The 14,689-nt window shown below is 42.6% G+C and overlaps 1 protein-coding gene across 7 annotated transcripts in view; it reads right to left on the bottom strand.

Moving 5' to 3' along the window:
* Positions 1-836: 836 nt before the first annotated feature.
* Positions 837-14,689, bottom strand: part of ism2a (isthmin 2a) — a 76,273-nt gene continuing 62,420 nt past the window's right edge. For all 7 annotated transcript variants that reach the window (XM_047346152.1, XM_047346150.1, XM_047346146.1 and 4 more), the window contains one exon: positions 837-3,090. In XM_047346152.1, coding sequence (XP_047202108.1) covers positions 2,573-3,090 — 518 coding nt within the window. In that variant the 3' untranslated portion in view covers positions 837-2,572. The remainder of the gene's footprint in view (positions 3,091-14,689) is intronic.

Consider the following 14,689-nt stretch of genomic DNA (forward strand, 5'->3'; position numbering starts at 1 on the left):
GTCAGAAACTTTCTAAGACCTCTGGTTGAAAAAAAAGGTCCTCAGAGGGAGACCTGGAAGGAAGTTTTGACATAAATTCAGCTAAATGCAGAAACAGTTGGCACATTGTGAGAGTTTTTTGACTTTGAATGAACCCCAGAACAAAAAACATCTGAAACTGTATGTGTCTTGCATCTATAGAGACTGACTGGGTTATATTTAGAATATTTGAATGTAAATGTTTGGATATTTTGCCTATAACTTTGTTTTTTGTCTTGGATTTAAGTCCATGCTTTGACTGGAACACTCCAAAAGTTACATTTTGTTTGTTTTGTTTTTATCTCAAGATACTTAATCTTGATACCAAATATGATTATAATTTCCAACCTATTAGAAAGCGGTCTTTTGATCATTAATTATAGTGTAGGCTACAGTTCTCTGAGCCTTTTCAGTCTGGCTTTCTAAAGCCAGGTTTTTTACAATCTCAAACTGTATCCTGCTAAGGATAAAGTATGAAATATGATTTTTTTCCTCTACTTACCTAATATGGCCTCTTTTCTCATCTAGCAAGGGCAGCGCCTGTGAGTGGGCAGCAAAGCCTCGGTGACCCGATTGAAGGCCCAGTTTACAGTTTATCTGTAAAAAGGTTTGGGGTTTAGTTCCTCTTTAAAGGGTACTTTTACCATTATGTTCAACATCTTAAAATATTTGGTTTATTAAGGCTTTTCATTATTTACTGTATTTAGATAATATCTGAGCATCTCTGTTTTTTATTAATTTATTTTGGGATCTTTTTTTATCATGTGATCATCATTAATTAGTTTGTATTGTATGGTTACAAAATAGGTTTTCAATAATTCAATTCAATTCAGTTTTATTTATATAGCGCCAATTCACAACACATGTTGTCTCAAGGCACTTCACAACAGTCAGGTTCATACATTCCAATTAATCCTAACAATTGAACAGTATAAAAGAAATAGCAGGGTTAGGGTGAGTTACGCAGTAGGAGGAACTCCTAATCTTTAACATGATTACTTTAGCATCCCCTGTTTTCAGTAAAAATGTTCAAAGAAACATTTATTCTCATGTGTCTGTATGTTGACTCTGAAATACTTTAAAACACAAAGCAATCAGTGTGATTTCCTTCCATCATCACACCCTTCTCCTTCACAGGCAGCTTCAATTTGAGAGTGAAAATTCCCAGAAGCAACAACTCTGAGGCAAAGAGAGCTGATCAAACAGAGATGAGGAGCTGAGCATCACAGACAGGTTACAGCAGTCGACTCAAGAACGTTTGCTTTCCTCTTTTAGCAAACAGCTGTCAGTTAAAGCTTGCTGAGTTTTAGCTCCCTGTGTGGGAGATCAAGAGGTCACTGGTGTCAGGGTAAACCAGTCAACGTTCCCATCACATCCTTCCTGCAGTTTGTAGTCCTTTTAATGAGACGTCAGAGAAGGATCAGCAGTGGCTTTTGCCCCTCTCCCACCTGTTGCTGTGCACTGCTGGTCAACTAGCTTTACCAAAGCTGCTACATTTTAAATTAAAGGAGCGCCACTTATCACTCCAATTAAGGTAAGGTGTTTTACAGCTACAGTTTGGCAAGCTATGAGCAGTGCGTGTGTTGAGCAGATGATTGTAGGCTTTACCACAGCAGATAGCCCCACTAAAATCAGCTTGTTAGACATGTGTTATAATATAGCAGAATAGCAAACAGGAAAATTACATTTAGCCCACCTTTATTCTATAGTTTAAGTCTAGGTACCAAAATGACTCAATGTTTTAGGTAACAGGATGAGAACTGTAATAATTATTTCATTAACAGTGGGAATGATTGTTGCTTGTTTTTTAATAAAAGCAGTTGGATTGGGATTTTTTTGTGTGAAGACTTTGAGTGAATAATGTGATGCTGGGTTCTTTTTACTAAATATTGTCAAACCAGAAGGATCTTGTACATCTGATCACATATTTTCCCCAGTTTTAAATGATGGAAAAATAACTTGTTAGGCTTTTATCTTAGGATCCAATGCTGGTTCTATTCTTTAGACAAAAAGGGAAGCTATAATAATAATAATAATAATAGTATTCTTTCTTTTTTAATAAAGATCAACAAAATCATATTTTATACTGGACCAGTTAACAATTCATTTCCTGTTTAGCAGCATCACATGAATTTTCTCTATGATTAACCTCCCTGGATAATAAATAACCTTCTTCACACACACACACACACACACACACACTATTGTCTTCCTATATGTTGTGAGGACATTGCATTGACTCTCATTGATTTTCAACCCTTTCTATGGCGTAACTCTGACCCTAGCCCTAAACCTAACCGTTACCAGTACATATTTAACTATAAGCCTAACCTTAACTCAAGTCATACCTTAGTTCTAAACCTAACCCCTGGTAAGATAGCAAGTGAGGACCATGAGAACATCCTCACTGTACAACAAACGATCCTCACTCAGTGCACAAACAGGAACACACACACACACACACACACACACACACAGAGAGCTGCTCAGGTCAGATGGTCTCATTTCATGCACAGATTGTTCTCTGTTTTTAAAGTTCTCTCAGAACCAGTCTTCAGTATTCTTGGGCCTCTTTGAGCTCCATCTGGAACACCAGCTCAGTAGGGTTCTCCGTGCACTCCAGCCTGTTATTCGGTGGCCTCACTGAATGAAACCTGCTCCAGTCCCCTTTGCACAGGATCCAGGGCAAGACATCCACCTTGTAGTGCAGCTCTGGGGAGAACTCAGTGCTGATCAGGTTTGGCGCTCCAGCTCCTCTGCCACGTGTTATCAGCCTCATGCTGTTGTCGTAGCAGCAGTGCTGCGCCCCCAGCGTTGTGCTGTCGTACGATAGCATGGAGTGGATGCAAAACCGGGCCGAAGGCTTGTAGATGTCCAGCCGCTCTTTGGGTCCGCTGGCGTCTCTCCAGCGGTAGGTCTTTCGGAGTACGGAGTCCTGGATGTTGATGGCGCCATAGATGACCTCAGATGGGTAGGAGCAGGGACAGCTGGGCAGCTTGGTAAGCACCTGGTGCAGGTACTTGTGGAGGAACTCGTTCCTGCAGCTCAGCCACTTTTCACAGCTGTCCACACCTGAGTGGGAAATTTTTTTTTAATTCACATTTAGTGGAAAATTTTATTTTATAATTTCTTAGCCTTAAGACTGGCCTGGGTTCAATTGCCCACTCAGGAACCTACAAGAAGTGACAGTAAAACATGATTTTAATCATTTTTGCAATAAGCGTATGTAATTTATAAGAACAATTTCTTATGATTTTATCATAGTGGGCAACTTTTAAGTGCTGATTGATCCATTTTCTTGTGATTTTAGAGCAGTGAATTTTCTTACAGGCGTTGATTTTTAGACAAGAAATTGATTATTTATGTCTCAACTTGAATGCATGGGGCTCAGCCAGAGGAGGCTTGAGCATGCAGGATTCATTAGAAGTCCGGATTAGGGAGGAGCACATCTGGCTGCAGCTAGGAGGGATTTGCTACAAAGACTTGGCTGTCTAAGTGTTTTGGACCTGGGTAGGGGCCCACCGTAGCACTCGCTGCTTGTTGAGAAGCTCCATCATACATCAGAGATCTGATTGGTCTAGGGCTGCAACAACAAATTGATAAAATTTGATAGAAATTGATTATAAAAAGTGCTGGCAACACATTTCATTATTGATTTGTTGTGTCGTTCGATTTCTGCGTTATTTGCCATGCCGTGGAGCCGTTTACATCGCCCGCAGAGCGGAGCGAGGTGGAAGCAGAGCGGAGGCAATAATTTCACAAAAATTAAGTGACGCAGAAAAAACAGTTCAACCCAAGTCCTCAAAAGTTTGGGGACACATAAAGCTTCACAAAACTAAAAAATGTGTAACATGCAAGCATTGCAAAAGTGATTGGACATGGCACTGGAGCACCCTGGTGGTGATGTTACAGCACCTGAAATGGAAACATGTTGAAGTCAATGAGGGGGAAGTGAGCTCAACAGCATGGTAAGCCACTACAGTATCCTACATTTGTTCCTTTTCGAAGTGAGGAAACGTAACGTTAGTCTCTCTGGTAGCTCCCAGTGGTTCCTAGAGTCTCTAGAAGTAGAATGGGAGGCAGATCCTTTAGTTATCAGGCTCCTCTCCTGTGGAACCAGATCCCAGTTTTAGTCCGTGAGGCAGACACCCTGTCTACTTTTAAGGCTAGACTTAAAACTTTCCTTTTTGATAAAGCTTATAGTTAGAGTGGCTTAGGTTATCCTGAGCTATCTGTGTAGTTATGTTGCTATAGGCTTAGGCTGCTGGAGGACATAATGACCACTTTCACCCTCTTCGCTACATTCTCATACTACTCTTCAGTTATGCATTACCTGCAGTAAGTGCTGCCATTAAAGTTATGTTCTCTCCCTACCTCTTCTTTTCATAGAAGCTACACCTGGCCTGGCTCTGTGTTTAGCTGTGACACCTTCCTGGAGGGGGGCATCGGCTGAGCTGCTGCTGCCAATAACTTAATGGTCACCTTCTACTGATGATCCACTTGGCCCTGTCTTTCAGAGTTTATCCTTGTCTCTCCTAAACATAGCTAGTAAAGGAGCTATTGCGGTGAGTAACTGGTATGTTTTTCATGCCATTTTTCATCCTCCTGGCTCAGAGTGTGTCTGTTTAGCTCTGTTTCTCTCCTAAATGAAGCCACTAAAGCAGCTACTACTACCCTAAACACAACTGGATCAGAGCCTTCCAGGAGCTACAGCAGAAGCTTGTCAGATGACGGCAAGGCAAAGCAAGTTTATTTATAACACATTTCCATAGTAAGACAATTCAAAGTGCTGTACATGAAAAAAAAGAGAGACATAATAGGAAAAGTACATTGCAGTGGCATAAAGGTAATTAAATAATTAAAGAGAATAAAAATTAAAAAGAGGATAATAGAAAATAAATTAAATAAAAATAAATGATAAAATGGTTGATTAGAAAATGAAAGGAAAAATGGGCTTAACTAATAAAGTTTAGATGGCACAGTCAAAGGCCACTCTAATCAAATAAGTTGTTAAGTTTAATCTTGATTTAAAACAATTTAGGGTTTCAGTGTCTTTTACAATTTTCTGGGAGTTTATTCCAGATTAGTGGAGCATAAAAGCTGCTTCTCCTTGTTTGGTTCTGGTTCTGGAGAGTAGATTTGAGCCAGAAGACCTGAGAGGTCTGGATGGTTGATACACTGACAATAAGTCTGTAATGTATTTTGGTGCTAAGCCATTCAGTGATTTATAGACTAACGGAAGTATTTTAAAGTCTAGTCTCTGAGCTACAAGGAACCAGTGTAGGGACTTTAGAACCGGGCCGATGTGCTCCACTTTCTTAGTTCTAGTGAGGACGCAGGCAGCAGCGTTCTGGATAAACTGCAGCTGTCTGATCAACCTTTTAGGCAGACCTGTGAAGACACCGTTGCAGTAATCAGTTCTACTAAAGATGAACGCATGAATTAGTTTTTCAAGGTCCTGCTGAGACATTAATCCTGGAGATGTTCTTTAGGTGATAGAAGGCCGACCTTGTTACTGTCTTTATGTTCCTCTGAAGGTCCAGGTCTGAGTCCATCACTACACCCAGGTTTCCAGCCTGACTGGTGGTTTCTAGCTGTATTAACTGAAGCTGTGTGCTAACTTTTAAATGCTCTTCCTTTGGTCCAAAGATTATTACTTCAGTTTTGTTTTGATTCAGCTGAAGATAATTTAGGCCCATCCATGCATTGATTTCTTCTAAGCATTTACCCAGCGGTTGAAAGGGTTCATGGTCACCTGGTGACATCGTAACGTATAGCTGTGTGTCTTCTGCATAGTTATGATAACTTACATTGTTGTTTATTAAAATCTGAGTTAGGGGGAGCATGTAGATATTGAATAGGAGGGGCCATAAGATGGATCCTTGGGCAACGCCACGTGATTTTTGTGGTCTCTGATGTAAAGTTACCTACTGACACAAAAAAGTCCCTTTCCTTCAAGTAGGATTTAAACCAATTGAGTGCTGTACCAGAAAGGCCGACCCAGTTTTCCAGGCGCTCTAATAAAATGGAGTGATCAACAGTGTCGAATGCTGCACTAAGGTCCAATAATACCAGCACTGTAGTTCTTCCACAGTCTGCATTTATACGGATGTCATTGAACACCTTGACAAGAGCAGTCTCTGTACTGTGGTGAGCAGGAACCTGACTGGAAGACATCGAAGTGGTTGGTCGTTGTTAGGAAGTTGTTTAACTGCTGAAACACAGCTTTTTCAATAATCTTACTGATGAAGAGGAGGTTTGATATAGGCCTGTAGTTCTGTAGTAGCAGCTTGTCCAAGTTGTTCTTTTTCAATAGAGGTTTGATAATTGCTGTTTTCAGGGCCTGGAGGAAAATACCTGACAAAAGGGACGTGTTTATTATTTGTGTTAAATCAGATGTTATTACAGGCAAAGCTTTCTTAAGGAAAGCTGTGGGTAAAAGATTGAGACAGCAGGAAGAAGAGCTAAGTTGCTGTACGTTTTCTTCTAAGTTTTTGTAGTTTATTTGGTGAAATTGGGAAATTTAATCAAAATCAGTTCTAGTTGGAGACAACATTGGTACTGGAGTTGATGTGGATGTGCTGACTACCTCTCTGATCTTTTGGGTTTTTTCAGTAAAGAAGTTAACAAATTCATTGCAGGCCCTGGTAGAGTGGAGTTGTTTGACCACTTGTTTGCTGAATATTGGACCATTTGCATGTTGCTGGACGCCACCAGACCTCCTGGCGTTTTCGGCCATTTTGTATCCAGGACAGTCCGTGCCTACAGGTCCCGTCGGCCCCCTGCGGCTGATAAGACAGGGGCGTCGCAGCCCTGAGGCCACCGTCAACTATATAACAGAGGATGAGACGACCCACCATTTTGCCTTCAGCTGGAGACCGTGACACGGTTACCGACATTTGAAGCATCACCTGGAGAAGAGTCCCGAGTGGATCTCATTTATTCTCTCTCGTTGGCCAACGAACAATTCATAACTGAGGTTTCTGGAATAAGAAGGCCAGAAATTTCACTTTGCCGATCGAAGACGTGAGTTTAACACGTAACTACAAAAACACGGAGTTTCAAGGAGACGAATCGCCACCTTGTTTTGTTCTAGTCGACTTTGATGGTCAGATCATATTTTCCCTTTCGCCAAGGAGGCCAGAGGACGAAGATTGACCGCTTTTCCTGAAGTTAACTGTGGACGCGCAGTAACTTCCAACTTCCACCCCATTCTCTCTCAACCCCGCTCAGAAGGGAGACAACGACAAATAAAACCCATCCTTTATTTTATTTATTTCTTAGAAAGTCTGGGCAGGGTACAGGAGATTTTTAGTGCGATGAGATTCGCTATTTAATCTAATGTGTTCTGAATGATATGTGCATGTAACCTTTTTATTGAAACTTTGATGTGCCGTGTTGATGTCTGGAGGCCGCCGCGCTCCCCAGCTTTGTGTGTGTTTTGCAGGGTTGTTGAACACCTGAGAGCAAGCGCAGGTGTGCTGTGAGACTGGACTGTTAAAATAACCTCATGGTGAAATTCACCATTTTCTTTGTCTTCAACTTTACTGCTTGCTAGCTTGCCGCCAAAAGTTTTATAACGCTTTGTCTGCTCATCCCGCCCAGCGTTGGGGGATGTTTTATGACTGAGTATAACTGAGTTACAGTTGGAGCTGCGACCCTCCTCCACTCACCACCACATCCCTTTGTCATATTATCATTTTTGCCATAACTGCTGGTTTGATTCCATACACACCCACTGCTGTTTTGCTTTATTTTGTTCAGTTAGATATTTTACCCCTTTTGTGTAGAACTTTGCATGTTTGAGTTGGTGAAGATTATTAAATCAGAAGAGCGGATTGTATCAGGCTGTGATTTAATAAATATTCACATAGATGGTAACAGAAGGCGTTCTGTGTTTATTTTGTGCAAGAGTGATTCTTCAGTCAAGATAAGGTTAAAAGTTCCACACGTTTCGGCAGAAACGGTCGATTAAACAGCGACATCTCTGGTAATAGTTATTAATTATTACGGAGTATTTAACGGTTGTAATTATCAAAGGCGTTGAGCCACAATTACAACACCAGAAACATCTCTGGTTTCAATTCATAAATGAGGATTTTGGTTAAGAAATTAATTTAGTCAAATTATGATTTTTAATTATAATTATTGATAAAGATTAATTAATCAATAATCATAATTCCAACAGAATTCAGAAGCTACAGTTACAGGAGGGTTTGTTAACCTGTCGACCGTGGCAAATAATGCACCAGCATTGTTAATGTTTTTACTGATGATCTCAGAAAAGAAAGATTCTCTTGCATTTTTCAGTAGTAGGTTATATCTGTATAGTCTCTCTTTATAGATAATATAGTGAACCTGGAGTCCAGTCTTTCTCCACCTGCGTTCAGCTTTTCAACACTCCTTTTTTTCACTTCTGACTGGTGGAGCACTTCTCCATGGAGACATTTTCTTCCCAGAAACGACTTTCACTTTAATTGGAGCAACTGAATCAATGATGTCTGAGATTTTAGAATGAAAGTTTTCTACCAGCTCATCTACAGTGTTACAGGGCAAAGTGGAGGTAGAAGAGTAAATCTGGTTAAAGGTTTCAGCAGCACCGTCCTTAAAGATGCGTTTTCTTATCATGTCTCTTTGACAAACTGAGTCATTGCAGATGATGCTTTCAAAAATAACAGAAAAGTGGTCAGATAGAGCAACATCAGTTACAGACACCTTGGAAATGTTTAGACCCTTAGTGATGATCAAGTCCAAAATATGTCCCTGTTTGTGCGTTTACTGTTTAACATGTTGAGTCAAACCAACATTTCTAAGAGTGTCACATAGATCTATTGTACTTCTGTCTTCAGGATTGTCCATGTGAATGTTGAAGTCTCCTACAATAATTAAACAGTCATAATCAGACTTAGGAGGCCTGTAAATATTCAAGAACATGGTTCGGACCGGGCTCTTTACCTGGAGAGCCAAATATTCAAAAGAGTCAAATTTGGCCAGAAATACTTTTTACACTCTAATAAATCTTTAAACAAAGTGGCCCCTCCACCTTTTCTTTGCTGTCTGCTCTCACAAAGAAAATTGTAGTTTGGAGGCGTCGCCTCTATCAGAATGGGAGCTTCATTAAATTCATGTAACCATGTTTCTGTTAAAAACATAACATCAAGATCGTGGTCAGTAATGAAGTCATTGATTAAAAAAGATTTTCCTGACAGAGATCTAATGTTCAATAAAGCCAGTTTATATGACTTAGTTGCTGATATTAACTCTGTGTCTGGTTGTACCTGACAGTTTATGGCTTTTTTTGATTGTTTATTACTGTCTCTTATCCTTTTGGCTTTGTTCTTTCTGTCACGTATAAACACAGAGATTTTACAACTATCTCCTATTAGGGGCCCAAGTTTTTCCTGGACATGATCATTTCTGATAGAATTACCACTGGGGCCCAGACTGTATCACAGAGAAGTGATTTGAAGGTCCTGATTAGGAGGAGATAGATTAGGAGGTGGTGGAGGTCTGCAGCATTTGGAAGATGTTGGTTTAGTAGCAGGGCCTCGGCCACGGGGGGTGTTGAATGGAGAAGATGTCAGAACCATTTGGGTCCCAATCTTAAAAAGTTCTTTCATGTTGTCAGTGAAATCCAGAAAAGCAAGAATTGGGCTCAGTGGAGAGATGGTAGAGGTCATGCGGCCTGGGTCAGGGTTTGGGGGAGGGAGTTTTAACCGGGGGTCCACTTTTCCTGTGGAGACCTTTTGTGATGAATCCTCTCTCTCACCCAACTGCCTGGTTAACTCTATCTCTGCTGGAGCTGTCGGAGGCAGCGTTATCATTGTTGTTGATGCTCCATGTTCTCTGCTGAAGGTCGAAGCTGCTGGCGGATTATTTACTAAATAGAAGAGATTAGATGTGAAACGTCTGGCTCCTGGCTTGTTCAAACAGAAACCATCTTGCTTGAAAAGATGTATTTTTTCCCCAAAAGGTATTAAAGTTGTCAAAGTTCACAGATGTAGTAGAACATGCTTTTTTCAACCATTTCTTAATCATCAGAAGTCTCGAAAAAATCTCATATCCACAGAGAATCGGTGCAAAGGGCTGAGAAACACCTTGATATTGAAACCTCCAAATTTATTCAGCAGATGAATGAAATCCTTCATTATTAAGCAAGATGGCACCAAGATGGCCGCCTCGGAGCTTCGCTCTCTCTTTGTTTGTGTATTTTGCGTGCTTATATGTTTTTGGAGCCACAGTACTGTGGTCTCGGGCCACAATTCTGTGGTCTCATTCGGTAGAGAGGAACTTCTCAACATCAGAGAGTCCTCTCCTGGGATTTTTTCACCATCTTTCATCAATCCGAGGTTCACTGAGCTTCTGGCGAGCGGAGCTGCAGCACTATACTGGATACTGCGCCAAAAGCGCTGGAGTGGGAAACGTGCTGGCGCGCTGGTAAAGTTCCACAAAAGAGGACTTCGCCCACCACTGCCTTCAATCCACCTGGCAAATGTCCGCTCTCTAAGCAACAAGATGGACGAACTGCTTCTTCTCACCGATAAAAACATGGACCTCCACGGATCAGCGATTCTCTGCTTCACCGAGACATGGCTGAGTGGAAACATCCCGGACCGCGCACTGCTGATGCCGGACTTCCAGCTGTTCAGAGTGGATCGCAGCGCGGAGCTATCGGGGAAGAGGCGGAATCTGCTTTTATATAAATGAAGGTCATGCTGTCACCAGGGCTGCTCTGGGTTTTTCGGATCATTATCTAATCCACCTCATCCCAACCAACAGGCAGAGACTAAGAGCTTCCAAACCCAAGGTTCACACTGTTAAGAAGTGGACTGAGGAATCAAAGCAGATGCTACAGGCCTGCTTTGAATGCACAGACTGGACTGTTTTTGAAACCTCAGCCACTGACCTAAACCAACTAACTGATGACATCAAGGCCTGGTGACATCAAACATCAGTTTCTGTGAGGACATGTGTGTGCAGACCAAGACCTTCTGCACCTTTGGGTACAACAAGCCATGGTTTACTCCACATCTCAGGAATCTGCACAGGGAAAAGGAAGAAGCTCACAGTAGTGGAGATTGGGCGCGGTACAGGCAGGCCAGGAACAGACAAACAAAGGAGATCAAAGCAGCCAAGAGAAGCTACAGTGAGAAGCTGAAGAACAACCTTTCTACTGGTGACACTTCAGCTGTATGGACCGGTCTAAGAAACCTGACCCCCCCACCCATCCTGAACAGAGTCCTCGCCTGGCCAACCGTCTGAATGGCTTCTACTGCAGACATGACAGGAAGCCGTTCACACCTCAAACCATCTCCTCCACATCTCATTCAGGAACAAGTTCTTCCCACAAAGCTACCAACCCCCCACCATCAGATCCTCTTCCTGCACTAAAGATCTTTGAGGAAGATGTAAATAGGCTCTTTCAGCGCATGAAAACAAAGAAAGCTGGAGGACCTGATAACGTCTCCCCATCATGTCTGAAAGCCTGTGCAAATCAACTCGCTCCGATCTTCACAAGGATCTTCAACAAGTCACTGGAGACGTGTGAGGTCCCCTACTGCCTCAAACGATCGACCATCATCCCAGTTCCCAAGAAACCCACCATCCTAGGATTAAATGACTACAGGCCTGTAGCCCTGACGTCTGTGGTCATGAAATCCTTTGAGCGGCGGGTGCTGAAGCACCTGAAAGACATCACAGGCCCCCTGCTGGACCCCCTGCAGTTTGCTTACCGAGCAAACAGGTCGGCAGATGATGCTGTTAACTTAGGTCTACACTTCATCCTGCAACACCTTGACCACCCAGGGACGTACGCCAGGATCCTGTTTGTAGACTTCTGCTCGGCCTTCAACACCATCATACCAGACATCCTCCACCAGAAGCTCACCCAGCTCAACGTCCCAGCCTCCACCTGTCAGTGGATCAACAGCTTCCTGACAGACCGACAGCAGCAGGTGAGACTGGAGAGCATCTTCTCCCAATCCAGATCAATAAGTACTGGTGCCCCCAAGGGGTGTGTTCTATCCCCACTCCTCTTCTCTCTGTACACAAATGACTGCACCTCAGCGGACTCGTCCGTGAAACTCCTTAAGTTTGCAGACGACACCACTATCATTGGTCTGATCCAGGACGGTGATGAGGAGGTGGATCGGCTGGTACACTAGTGTTGTCAGAACTACCTGGAACTCAACCCACTCAAGACTGTGGAAATGGTGGTGGACTTTCGGAGAACACCACCCCTATACACCCCCCTTTCCATCCTCAACAACACCGTATCAGCTGTGGACCACTTCAGGTTCTTAGGAACCACCATCTCTGAGGACCTGAGATGGTCTTCACACATAGACACTGTTCGAAAGAAGGCCCAGCAGAGACTGTACTTCCTGAGGCAACTCAAGTAGTTCAACCTTCCACAAGTGCTGCTGGTCATCTTCTACACTGCCATCATTCAGTCTGTCCTGTCTTCATCCATCTCAGTGTGGTTTGGATCATCCACCAAACAGGACAGTTCCAGACTGCAACGAATAATCAGGACTGCAGAGAGAATAATCAGGGCTGACCTTCCCTCCATCCAGGACTTATACAGGTCAAGGGTCAGAAAAAGAGCTGCTAAAATCTCTGCAGACCCCACATGCCCTGCACATAAACTGTTTAGAGCTTTACCTTCAGGTGGCGCTACAGAGCACTGTTTACTAAAACCAGCCGCCACAGAGACAGTTTCTTCCCCCAGGCTGTTTCTCTGATGAACATTCAATAGAGTACAAAACAACAGCATACAGATGTTACAAATGCACCTTTTTATTTATATATGTGTATATTGTACATTGTAAATATGTATATTCGGTAATGCAAAAACAAAAACCAGAGAGCAAAGTGTACCGGAGTCAAATTCCTTGTTGTATGTATGAACTTGGCAATAAAGCTGATTCTGAATACTTCTGATTTTTTCTGCTCTTCTGTGATTGCCAGAATATTTTCTGAGATATCGAACACCAACTTACTGGTACCAATCATAACTTCTGTGTTTCTCTTGTTGCAGACGTTTTTGATCCCAGTCACAGCTGAGTTGCCCACTATTAGGGTCCTTGGTCCGATGGTTCTTCTCCAAAGCTGCTTCTCTGGTAACTTGGGAGAAGACTGTTTAGAATGAATATTGTTCTCATGCCTTTTATTGTTCTCAGGAGATGGATAGTTTTCCTGGTTTTCATTCTGTAGTGGGGCAAATCTGTTTTGAAGGGGAATTCCAGCTGTCTCACTCCTATCAGTTGTTGTGACAGCAGCTCACTGTCAAAGTCTCCTTTTCCCAGGGGAAACGGGGGCATTTCTCTGTAATTCTGTCCATTCTGATCTATTTAATTGCCGAGATCTTCCAGTTAAGTAGCAGGTTCCTTTTTGGCCTTGAACCTAAAACATGCCGGGAGGTGAGGGGGCTGAATCGTTGATCTGGCTGTCACTATTTGGGATCACAGGCAGAGTTGAATTATTGCTGTACCCCATATTTACCTCAATATTCACTGCTAGTTGATGGAGTTTCATCTCCAAAACAATCAATTTCTGTAAAAGTTTGTTGAATACTAGCAAGCAGGGAGCGGAGAAGAAAAGCATCTGAGCAGGCTGAGAGGTGGAAGTGGAGACAAGGAAGAAGAACCAACTCCCATTGAGAAGAGATAGTGAGGTGTCTTTTTTTTAATAGAATAGGAAAATAAAGATTTTATTGTATTTATGCATCCCTTGCAGTATTTGTATCATGCCGACAGTAAACCTGAACCGGATCCCACAAAGTGTCACATTTCATTGGACACCTCACTAATATGTTGAAGCAAGTAGGAGATATGGCCTTTAGATGTGGGCATGCCCAGGTCTTACCCAAGGTTTATGTTTGGAGTCTTAAATAGACATTTTGGAAAACATCTGGACATATTCACTGAAAGACAGGTCCAGAATATAATATTTTTGAGTTTCTGTTATTAAATTTGAACTAGTAATAGGTAAGACTCGATTCTATAGCCTCATTGGATTTTCTAGGCCTGATTTCTATCCCTTCATGTGCAGCTATAAAAAATTAATTATTTCTGTGTTCTGATTTTATTAGCCTACCTCCTTCGCCTAAGGGTGGGGGTACGGGTTCTGACTATTGCTTGTGCTTATGCACCAAACAGCAGCTCAAACTACCCACCCTTTTTGGAGCCCTTGGAGAGGGTGTTGAAGAGCGCCCCTTCGGGGGACTCCCTTGTTCTGCTGGGGGATTTTATCGCTCACATTGGCAATGAGAGTGAGACCTGGAGGGGTGTGGCTGGGAGGAATGGCCCTCCCGTTCTGAACCTGAGTGGTGTTTTGTTATAGGACTTCTGTGCTCATCATGGATTGTCCATAACTAACACCATGCTCAAGCATAGGGGTGTCCATATGTGCTCTTGGCACCAGGACACCCTAGGCCGCAGTTCGATGATCGATTCTGTTGTCATGTCATATGATCTGGGGCCACATGTCTTGGACACTTGGGTGAAGCATCGCGTCCATATACCTGACGATGACTGCCAGAGTGAGGCTGGCTCAGACGCTGGCTCTTGAATACCCGTAGCTACCCCTTTCATCGAGGCAGGGAAGAGTAAAATGAGCGAGGCAAAAATTCATGAATGTCACAGACCAGTGACTAGATTTGTGGTGAAAG

This window comes from Girardinichthys multiradiatus, chromosome 19, assembly GCF_021462225.1.
Source record: "Girardinichthys multiradiatus isolate DD_20200921_A chromosome 19, DD_fGirMul_XY1, whole genome shotgun sequence".
Taxonomy (NCBI): Eukaryota; Metazoa; Chordata; class Actinopteri; order Cyprinodontiformes; family Goodeidae; genus Girardinichthys; species Girardinichthys multiradiatus.